The sequence below is a fragment of the Halyomorpha halys genome, unplaced genomic scaffold (assembly GCF_000696795.3).
Source record: "Halyomorpha halys isolate HHAL.00 unplaced genomic scaffold, Hhal_1.1 Scaffold473.1, whole genome shotgun sequence".
NCBI lineage: Eukaryota > Metazoa > Arthropoda > Insecta > Hemiptera > Pentatomidae > Halyomorpha > Halyomorpha halys.
The window spans coordinates 288,984-301,249 of NW_027113075.1; the positions used below are offsets into that span (position 1 = coordinate 288,984).

General features: G+C 32.2%; 1 protein-coding gene and 1 non-coding gene across 2 annotated transcripts in view; one reads left to right on the top strand and one right to left on the bottom strand.

Moving 5' to 3' along the window:
- Nucleotides 1-12,266, top strand: part of LOC106683209 (zwei Ig domain protein zig-8) — an 83,571-nt gene that overhangs the window by 67,302 nt on the left and 4,003 nt on the right. Inside the window, exons 4-5 of the mRNA XM_014424522.2 lie at nucleotides 6,841-6,952; nucleotides 8,977-9,155. Of these exons, the coding sequence (XP_014280008.1) occupies nucleotides 6,841-6,952; nucleotides 8,977-9,155 (291 nt within the window). The remainder of the gene's footprint in view (nucleotides 1-6,840; nucleotides 6,953-8,976; nucleotides 9,156-12,266) is intronic.
- Nucleotides 10,942-11,090, bottom strand: LOC112210638 (U12 minor spliceosomal RNA). Its single transcript, XR_002945243.1, has one exon. It is a non-coding gene; the product is annotated as a U12 minor spliceosomal RNA (small nuclear RNA).

A 12,266-nucleotide genomic window follows, 5' to 3' on the forward strand; every position in this document is an offset into this window, starting at 1 on the left:
TTCAAAATTTTACTAACCATTTAATCTTAATGTTTCCTTTCGGCCACCCACCACACCATTGTAACATAAACAATAGAATTATTTCTCATTTAACCATGTTCATTTTTTCATTTATACAGTCCACTTTAACCAACCAGCAAACCAAAAATGAAGTGTGTTCCGGCAATTTAAGTTGAGGGCATACTTCATACACATTAAATGTCTAAGGGGTGAGGTTCACCGATTGAAATGGAGCTGGGCTGGGGACTTGGCCAGAATGAAAGACAATAGATGGACTAAGGCTTGCCCTGAGTGATTTCCGAGAAAGGAAAGCAGGAAAACGGGGCGACCACATCGCAGGTGAAGAGATGAACTAACACCGTGAGTAGGGGGAAACTGGTGGCTGGTTGTGAGGGACAAATCCAAATGGAGAAAAGTTATAAAAAATATTTAGTTTTATATTTTCCTTTCAGTGTATGGTTTTGAGGACTCTGTTTTGTTATTTATGTTTTTGTGTATTTATCCATGTTTTTCTTTTCTTCCTTCTATCCTGCTTCCTATGGGTGAGGCTTTTGTCAATACTGACGCCAATAAAGCTATTATTATTATTATCCTGGAATGTTGCAGTAACCACTGCGATAAAATCGACAGGCTGGAAGAGTCACTCGATTTTCTCAAAAACGTCTTGAACAATTTTGATTAAACTCGGTATGTCAATGAGCAGTCATGTGATCTTTAATAATGACCAGGTCTCATCCTCATTGAAATACTTTAATTTTCAAACATTCTCCCTCAAATGAAAGCCCCTTTCATTTGGTTTATTAGAAACAGTAAATCATTTTGCATTGGTAAAAACAATACAATTTATTAACATGATTTATGAAAAAAATTGATAATTAACTAAAGGGAAACCTGGAGGAATGGAGTCGTTTAGACTGGAAAACAGGAGATGCCGAGGGAGATCGATCTTTCCCGATTGCAATTTCTACTCATATGTATACGGAAGTCATATGTAAATAATTTATAGTTAAATTTATATAATTTATAGTCATCATTAGTTTTTTAATATTTATTATATAATTTATAGTTATTTTTAGTTTTTCTGGCAATAGTATTTTCAAAAGTCCCTCCGGCAAAGATTATGAGTGAGTAAGAGAAGTAATCCTTAAGTTTCTGGTCGGTATATGAAATCATTTTTTTTGAATTCTAAGGAAATGGTATAATGTTATTTTTGAATAATAAATAAAATTAGTTTTTTTATGAAGTTCCTTGTGTTGGAAATGTGAATATCTGATAGAACATTTACTGTCTCTATCTCCCTAATTTTATCAGCTCATCATTTCAGTTTTTAACTTGCTTAGTTACAATAACCCAAATACTTTAATTTAGATCCATCCATAAATATTATAATATATTTACATAATTAAAAGAAAATTATTTAATAATATATCCCGAGTAGAAGGCTTATTGACTATTCTGGCTTATGCAAGCAAAATTATTAATAAAACTTTCCAAATGCTCCATATAATTTATATTTACAGCTTCAATGGCGCAGGAGAAAAACTATTACTTTCCGCCCGTTCGGTATTTTAATACCAATGATAAAGTATAAAGATGCGATAAAATATTTCTAAATATAATAACGCGCGATGGTGCTGATAAATGTGCCTTAGACCGTTACTATTCATACCTGCACATCCTCCCTCCTTCCATTTCTTTATCTAGGGCCTGAGGAACTCTTACGGCTGTCCTTATCAATGATCCTCGTCATAAAACAGGAAGGGGAAATACCTTAGCATGGGCTGGTCGTCAAATGTTTTATAGCAAACCATTTGTATGGAATATCTCACTGAACCTTTCCGCCTCTGATTCCAAGGCATAAAGATAGTACCATCGGCAAAATCCTCTCCTTGCTTACCTTTTCCTATTGGAGAACTATTATTTCTTTTATTATATTTTTTATTTTATTTTAAAAATCGTATACACAAATTATTGTACTTTAGCACTTGAAGGACAGGTCGAATCAACTGATTTATTTTGAGTTTTTAGGTTAATTTTTCAGTACTATTAAATTATTATTTTTCTTTTATAATTTCTTGTCTACCGGTATGGAATAGATATGTGCATTGGGGCGTGTCCCAAAGTGCTGGGTTCGGAACGTTTTGTGTTCCATTCCCACCTGGAGTAATTAATAAGTATTTCTCTGTGGTCACGAAAAATGAATCTTGACATTTCCACTTTGGTTAGTACATGGCAGCAACTCCAATGTAGCTATCATGGGTCGGTAAAAAGGATCACTAGGCCAACTTTATGGACTAGTTCCCACACCTCCTTTTTTTATTTTCTAAACCTGTTTATTTCATAAATATATATATATATATATATATATACAATATGGATTTATATGTACAATGAGTATATAAATACATTTACATTTTTTCTTGTTTTGCCTTACGGCATTATAAGCTAGGCAAAAACATAGTCCGCTGAAGGCGGTTTTCCCACACCTGCTACCAATTTATGTCTCGAATGTTTTGTTAGTTGTATTCATTCCAACACTTTTATTTTTTTTCCTCTAAGCTCAAATCCAATTTTGATTTACATATAGAACAAAGTACATATAGCACAACAACACACACACCATGATTATTTCTAAAACAATTAATTTTAAAAATTAATAAAATTTAATTATCAAATTAATATATTTTAATAAGGTCTTTGCTTAAATGAGAGAAAAATCTGGCGATTGAGGGTGACCTTGAAAAATCACCTCCTTATATTACCGTTGTTCTAAAAATAATGTTTCCTTACAAAGTTCTGAGCCCATGATTCTTTACGGGTCGTAGGGGTTTCATATTATTATTATTATTAATGCTGTAGATCCTGTGGATAGCAATTGTGTCTTCACCATTGTGTTTTTTTTTTGCTCTGATAGTTGTAAATCAAGTCATCTTGCTGTGGAATAATCTTAAAACTTCATTTTCAATTGCTGCTCGACTATTTATAAATGTTTTAACGATAAGATTTTTAGGACTACATTGTAAAATTGAACAAAACTTCAGTCCTTCGAAAATGAATGTCAACAAATTTTAAGTGAATAAAATCTTTCAGAAATGATTTCTAAATCTTATTGAATCCTAACAAACCCAATGCCACCCATTTAAAAGGCCTAGAAAGGGCGTTACATATAAATAAAGTATATAACAAATTTATAGCGAACAGACTATGCCTGATATAAACATCACTGAACACCATTTGAAAAGGTAAAGGGGATGCCATAGCTGTCACCGTCTCTTCATGCTGCTTTAACTCAGTGTGTTGTAGGTATTCTATTTTCTCCCCTTTTATATTCTACTTTTTTTTCGGTTTGGGTTATTCGCTTCATTCACCCTCAGGAATCTTTATGGCTTGTTCCCAAACCCAATCTAAAAATAAAATCTATTCTCGAATGGAATATGGTCAGGGTGCGGTCAAAAAAACTCAAATAGTAGATAATTATACTATTTTATTGAGCCAACGTTTCGCCACCCGTTGCAGGGCTTCGTCAGGGCTGTTTTGACGGCAGTAAAAAACCAAAGTGGTTCACTTAAAAAAGTCTTCCTGAGTAAGTTGGTTTTGTGTACCAATCGGTGGATATAGTATTATAGGCGTTTTTTATGATGAGGAGGTCAAGAAATGGTAGCGAATTGTTAGTTTCCGACTCAACTGTAAAACGTAAGCGAGGATGGTAGGAATTGAAGGCAAATAAGATATCGGTGATTTTATTGGGATTCAGTTTTAAGAGAAGGTCGTCAACATATTTTTTAATAAAAATGATGTCATTAGTGAACTGTGGGGTGACGGAGTTTAGTAAATCGTTAAGTACGATATTAGAGAGATCGGGGGCTAAAGGATTACCCATAGCTAGGCCTGAAATTTGTTTAAAAAATTGACCCTGGAATGTGAGGTAGCCGGATTCGCAACAAAGTTGGAGAGACTTGAGGTAGGAAGGAAGGTCTAGGGAAGTATGTGGTTCAATGGTGGGCCAGATGGATTCTACTAAAAATAAAACTTTATCTATGGGGATATTAGTAAATTTCAACGTCAAAGGAAGTGACGTTTATTTACTCACTTCAGATATTTAAAAACTTTCGTACTATACGTGCTGTGTCTAAGAGAACCGACTGTTGAGCCTCTCTTAGTACATCAACAGGCACTCCCAAACCGTTCACTCCTGCCAATGTCGATTTTGGTAAGAGGCCGTTGGTGGATATTATGATTGGAGTTGTGGTAACTCCCTCCAAGTGATACAATTCCTTCAATTCAATCGCCAATTCTTGATATTTCCTTAGTTTTTCTCCCACAGTAGAGCTTATATTATTATTGTTTGGGATTGCGACATCAATAAGTTCTGCTTTTTTTTCTCTTCGATCAATAAGAAGGATATCTGGTTTATTATGGCGTACTGTATGGTCCGTAATTATTGATTCATCCCAATAGAGCTTGAGAGGACCTTTTTGGAGGAGTTTATTTTCTTCCTTCTTTCTTTCCATTGTTCACATAGAGCACCGCGCATTTATCAAGTCCAAATGTCATGCTTATATCTTTCGTTTAGGATGACACTATTTCACTCATACTTTGCAATTTTATTATTATTATTATTATTATTATTATTATATTACTATTTGAATAAGGTCGTATCTGTCGACTCGCTATGCTCGCTCAAAAGCTATAGACAAACCCCAAACAAATGCTTTTCAAACAGCCCTGACGAAGCCCTGCAACGTGGGGCGAAACGTTGGCTCAATAAAATAGTATAATTATTTACTATTTGAGTTTTTTTGACCGCACCCGGACCATATTCTATTCATCTATACACACGGTCAATCAACAATCTTCCAGAAAATCTATTCTCCTTTATTGTGCTATCTATTATCCATCATGTACATGGTCACAGTTGACCTGAATGTCTCAATAAAATGTAAACATGTAGTAATTCTTATTCATTTGAAACCTATGGTTTAGTTTATTTTTTATACTCCACATCCGAACAACAATATTTTTTAAATATTTAAAACAGTTTACTAACGATTTGTCCAGCAGAAATTATCAAAAAAAGTAGTAAAACCTTTTAAAAAATAACTGTTATAACACATCAATTTTATTTTACCAAATATCGTCTTGGAAAAAAATATACTAAATATTTGTCAAAAGTATTCGTCATGACTTTTTTATAAAAAATGCTTGATAAATTTATTTATTTATTAAAATACCAACTTCAATTAGTATTCACCTTAATTTTCTTTTGTAACAACTTCATTTAATTTTTTTTTTAATTCAAATTACTTTTTACCAACAATTTCTATATCATCTCAAAATCATTAGTGAATATTTTAAAATGTGAAATTGGGAGAGTTTTCATGACCATTCAATTGTTATTTTATTATAAATGAAATACCAAACCACCAACTTTCATTGAATTCACTTACAGTTTATTCATCAGATACGGAACAAAAACAAAAAAAAGAAAAGGATACAGCCATTTTTAGAATAAAATTCTGAAAAACCATAAAAAAACGTAAGATAAATACTTCATATTTCTCTAACACAAACGTTTATTGAATTCCCATCGAAAATGGTAGAATAATTTAGAAGAACGAGGGGATAGGGGAAAAAAAGTTGGGTAATATTCAAAGTTTTTTAATAAATATTTCAAATTTTAATATACTTTTATATACATTTTCTTAGATATAATTAATATATGATTTCGTTATGGTTCTGTTGAGGTGGTTGTATTAGGTAGTTCTGACTCAAATTGAATATGTTAGGTACTCAATCCTTGTTCATACAGGTTAGTTATCTGGTTAGGAGATGAATGGACAGGATGAATCTTACGGGTACGAGCCGTAAGTCCCCAAAAGAGGGATTCCCTTTGGCTCTGCAGGGTTCGAGCCTGTGGTCGTGAAGGGTAACTAAGTACGACGGGAACGAGATGTAGGTCCTTACGAAAGTAAATAATATATATTTATTATTTATTATAATAATAATTCAAGAATATTACAACTTATAACATGATTATTAATTTGTACAATCAATGTATTTACATAAAATATACATTAAATATATTATTTCAATTTCTAAAGACAGGTAATTATTTATTAAATAAATCAAAAATTGTATCCTTATTAGTCTCAACACTTTTTATTTCAACAGTCCAACGTTTCAATTATACAACAATTAAAAAACCTTGTAAACAAAAGTTAACAATTTAAAAACCTTCAATTATAAATTCTTCCCAAGAGTTTGTGTATATGGTGATGATTTGGTGGATAATTTTAAAATAAGAAGATTTAGATATTTATGATTTTAAATTAAAAAATAGGTGTTTAACTTATAAATAATGACCTGGGCAGAATAGCCTGCAAAACAAATTTTAAATTTTAATGTGAGGAAGAATTTATAATTGAAGATTGTCCTTGAGGATGGCCGAAACGTTGGACTGTTGAAATAAAAAGTGTTGAGACTAATAAGGATACAATTTTTGATTTATTTAATAAAATATACATTTCAATATATGATATTACAAGTGTCTGTAGTCTGTAGTCTGACAAGTGTTGTAGTTCTTGTTTTAGTTGGTAGGTTGCCACATACTTGTCCATATCGGTTTTGGTGGCTCTTGTAGTTACAGTATACACTAGCAGGTTGCGGTGTCGCTACAGTTTCGATAAAATTTAAAAATGCAAATCACAAAAACATACAATGCCTAAAACATCACTAAAAAAATATTTTATGTTTTAAAATAAGGTAATCTATGCTGGTGAATTTGAAATATACAATATAATTTTTATGATTTGAAATTAAATTTTCACCTATCTGTTACAGTATCGCAAGCAGAGATACTCGGTAAAAGCGAATTATACATCAAAAGTGGAAGTGATATCAGCCTCACATGTGTCGTCAGAGAAACACCTGAACCACCTTCTTTCATCTATTGGTGATTTTTTTGTTTAATTATTTTTTTCTAATTATTTATTAGTAAACATTTTTATATTAAATAAGAACGTTTTTCCAATTAGCAAATAAATTGAGATAAGTAAGTTCCATGACATGGAATGGAAATGGACAGCTTTTCCCAATTACGCTTAATACTGATTCCCGACCAGCACTAATGATTATACCAAATAATTGAATTACAATAAAATGTCTAAATGAAATTTAAGTAAAATTCAATTCATCCATCATGTAGACTACTATTTACACTATTAATTCATCCGGTTCAAAGTGTGATGATGCAGTTAAATTTTATTCTCCAATCAGAATTTATTACCCTTAGGCTGCGCCTATATTGGTATTGATTCGGTCCACAGTAGGACGAAAAAATGCCTCAAAAAAGGGGAAAACGTACCTTTTAGAACCCTTCTGGGATAGCACGATCCAAGTATATGACAGGGGTAGCATGACATCTTTTATTTATCACTTCCTATCTCTGTCATTATTGTGTATTTTCTTTAAAAATAGAAAAAATAATAAGTCATTATATTTTGCTAGAGTAATTATTAGGAGGAGAAAATTCTGTTCAGAAGCTAAACTTCTTGAAGTATTTGATAAAAAAAAATTAAAAATATCAATTTGCAAAGTAAACCTTCATGTTATATTCTGAATATATTATACTTCTATATATATACTTATAAAAACAGTTACAACATTTTTAGACAGTACATTACTATCTGAAAATATTAGAATATGAATTAAGAGGAAAACATAAGATAATAATATCATTCTCACAATAGAAACATTTTTAAAAAGTGTGTTGCCCAAACGAATACAATTATCCTCTTCCAGGGTAGTTGCCTGGGCACTTGTTATGGGCGCCATCATATCTAATGCCTTGATCTTCCACAATGTCATCTCCCACGGATTCTTTCCGAATTCTCCAACGATTAATTCGTCCCTAGACTTCTTTTTCTGATGACACACACCGTATAGGTATACCCTATACCTTGTTTATTCTCATTTGTTGTGCTAGTCTTCTCTCATCAACTCTGCACTCCTGATACCAACACCTGTCTCAATAATTTACTTCCTTAAGCTGTGTCCTAGCCGACGTCCACCATGGGACTGAACATGCTCACGCCCTTTGTTGACGGAGGCACTTGCTGTTTATGCGATGTGGCTGGTCAACATAGTCACTCTGTGGTCGATATCTTTCTATTCCTCCGTTGGCATCATCTCTTTGCACTATACGAGTATATTTAAAAGTGTTTCTTCCAGTTCTCTAGAGAAAGCTTTTCAGTCCATTGAGTCCATTGATCGGGCTACGATCCTATTCTCGATTCCGAGGGCACTTCATTCCTCCTTCCACGACACTGACGGCTATGACTTGATAGTTGGAACCCCTTTTTGACCGATGGGTCCAATCCGCAATACTGCTGAATCGTCATGATGTCGACACTTTGGATGAGAGTAATTGTTTTTATTGCCATTAAATAAATATGTTTTGTACTAATTTAAAATTTTCATAATATCTGTGCTTATTTGTTGGAACACTTCAATATGTGACTGATAAATGCCAAATCCTCATTCCATAAACAGACACCCTTCTATTTTAATGAAGTTATTCAAACTTTGGAGAAAACCTTGACTACTACTACTAGGTTGGCAGTTTCGATTATCGGTAGTGTAATCCACCACGGTAATTTTAGCTCAGAATTATAAATTGTCTTTGTTTCAATATCGACCGCAGAACTCCATTTACCTTGGTCTTTATCATTAGTTTTGATTTATGCTGTCCTTATAAATTACGGTATTAGGAATAATTATAAAGTTAAATAACGATTTTGACATATCTTTTTACATTACTTATTACTTACTTATCTTCTTGTCTTTGCCAATCTATAGATGAATATTTTTAATATCGACTGTTTTCTTTTAACGATTACATAAGGTTTTATGACTTTCTTTGGATAATATTTACAGGCTAAATTTCAGAACTGTTTTCAGACCAGTTTGCTATTCCAGGTACCGGGGTAGCAACGTGATAAACTACTCACAACGCGGAGGGATCTCCGTGACTACAGAAAAGCAGACTAGGACGTCACGACTGCTTATCGCTAGGGCACTACCCGCGGACTCAGGCAACTACACATGTGCTCCCTCATCCTCTCACGCAGCATCAGTCATCGTTCATGTCCTAAATGGTGAGTAAAGAGTATCTGATTAGTGTCGATCATGAAACGATTTGTGGATGGTTCTCAAAAAATGAGAAGTTCTCAAGCCCTTGAATAAAATTGTTTTCAAAGATCAATGCACATTCATGCTAGTTATAATATGGCCTAAAGAAGAATTTCTATCTGATAGCCAAGTTGTATTAATTATCATACAATGTTTTACTTGCCATGAAAACATCAATCCTTATTTCCGTGGTTGTCTCAGAGCATCATTTTGGATATTCAAATAAACTTTAACTCAATTGTTAAGGCTTTCTCGGGAAGTTGCCTCACTATATTAATTGAAAGTTTGCAATAATCATTTCCATCTATTATTTATTGTGTTGGAACAAGCTCACATTGGTTCAAAATGTTTTGGGAAAAAATTCTGCTCTAGTCTTACTATTTATGCTAGGGCAGCAATCTCAACGTCATTTTGCTTTATCATCGAAAAATAGTTAAACATTAAAATTTTCGTTTTCAATCGGAAAACTATTGTTAAATTCTGTATGTAAATGAGATACAACTACTTATGAGTTTGTATGGGATTCATTTCATGTCAAGTCGACACCCACAGCCAAGTTTTGACGAAGTTTGGCAATTTCATATAGAATAAGATTCTTATTCTTTAACTATCCTGATAACACCTGCAAAATATTTTCTATCCACCACCAATGTTTTTTTTTAATTTAGTGCTGCCTCAAGCCTCGGAAACAGCGCCTGTAACGTACACTCACTACTTTAAAAATATTTTTATTAAAAACTAGTCAAGATATCATCATTAAACTTTACAAGACGGTTGTAGGTCAAAGCTTAAATAAAATGCTTACACCTATCTCAATCTCTCAAAAATATATTGATAATTTTATTTAGAAATTTAAGAAATTTGTTTTGTTGAGTGTTTTGTTTTACAATAACAAAAATATCTAGAGGCTCATACATGATAGAATACTCTGTTTTTTTTTGTAAAATAGTCTGAAATATATAGGCTAGTAGATAAATACAAATATTAACATGTTTAATGACTGTGCACAACACAGTAAAAAGAAGTAGGCGGTCCTGAAGAGTGAAGAAAAAAAATTTCAATGAAGTTAGCTTTCATTAATGTAAATTTTGAACATTCTATCATGCCTGAGACTTTTTTTTTTTTCCTAAACAAAAATTTTATCCATATTGAAAGAAGATAGTTGACCGCATGAAAGAGATTGTAGGATAGTCCGGGTGACAGTCAATAAAGGAAGCAAAATAATAAAAGAAAACTATTTATTGTAAACCATCGTTACATACATTCCCTACTTTGGAGGGATTCGTGAGACCTGTTGGTCGAGGGTCGACTTCAGTACTCCATTCTGCTCAGTTATGTACTCAACTCTCTCCTTATGTTCTGTCGACTTCTGCACTCCATTCTGACAGCCCTAACATTGGTTTGCAATAAATAGTTCTTTAAAACGAATTTGATACCTTTGTTGACCGCCACCCGGACTATTCTCCCACAAAAACCCGTCCCTTAAATTGTTATAAAAATATAACAAAATTAATATATACAAATATACCAATTAAAATCATTTCAAGAGGATACGAAAAAAATATTTTTTTGGTAAATAGGTTAATAACATATTTTTTTTATGATTTAAGGTATGATATGCAAACTTTATGATGATATTCTAAGTAGATTTCAATAAAAATTTTATACGAAGGATTTAAAATAGGTACATTTCAATCAGGAAAGTTATCGATAATTTTCTCTCCCACACGATAATTGTCTCATAATATCTAAAACGTAAAATATCATAAGACAAAATAAAGTAGACAAGGGCTCTAGGGGACGACTTGTACCTCTTCAAAAATTAGTTAGCATTAATTTGATGTGCTTGAACCAAGCGTCACCAAGGCTCTATATTTTCCTTACTCATTAATTTAAGGCGCAACACTAGCGGAACGGCCCCTCCCCGGTCCAATAATCCAATAAAGATAAGGAAGTATATCGTTCCAATAATAATAAAGAAGTACATCGATACATTTGAATTTTTATGAAAATAAAAAAAAAATGTAAATATTTTTGTATTTACAAAAGATAATTGAGAAACAATGTCCAAGATTTACATGACCACCTACAGAGAGAAAGCCACAATTCAAAATACAAAAGCAACTAAATAAAGAGGATTTAGTGGGGCTTTACGTATGTGGAAGCTCTTTTTAACATTAAGCCTCAGCTATCTAGGTAGGTCTTTATAACCATTTGCCTGGGTAATCAGCATTACTTTTATCTACCAAATACACTGATATTTATGTTAGTGCATGGACGGATTAAAAATATTGAATTTGCTCATCATTAGTTGAAAAAATAAATAAATGATATTTACCTTTTATTTTATTTTTATTTTTTTTGGACAATACCTGAATTTCGTTCTGGCGAGTTACTGGCAACAAACCCCATATTACAGAATTATTTTATTCTTATTATTTCTTTTATAACCTATATTTTTGTCTATTTTTTTTTTACAGATTAAAAAAAAACTAACACACATTCAAACATTTCCTCACTGAATAAAATATCAGTTATAAAGGCGATAAACTGTAAACGGCTTTTTTTCTGGAGAATGTATTTTTTGTTTATCCTTCACACCTACCATTTAATTAACTAATTAAAAAGGTTCATGCTAAGTGCATTAAGTTGAAATTCCCTAACTCTTTGAATGAGTTTTCATTTTTATTTATTTTTCAGATCATTTCAATGAGAGAGAGAAATTTACCTACCCCTTTTCCGTAAATGGATCCATGAAAGTGAACTACCAGTTTTGATTTTCTTTCTTATTTTAGTGAGTTTTTTAAAAGAAAATATTGACATGCCGTTCGTATAAGTTAGATAAAATGTTCTAGAAGGAGCAAAATGAATACAAATCGATTCTGATAAGTGGAAGTGCAAAATAAATCGAGTGAAATGGAAGAAAGATTAGTTATTGATCAAATTTGAGACCCATTTTCTTCAAAATCACCTGCATATTTTTAGCAGACAATTCTGATTTCTTCAATTGCTAGCTGAAATAAAAAGTTGCATTTTTGTGGCTGATTAAAGTAGTGTTTGTTTGATCAGTTTTTTCT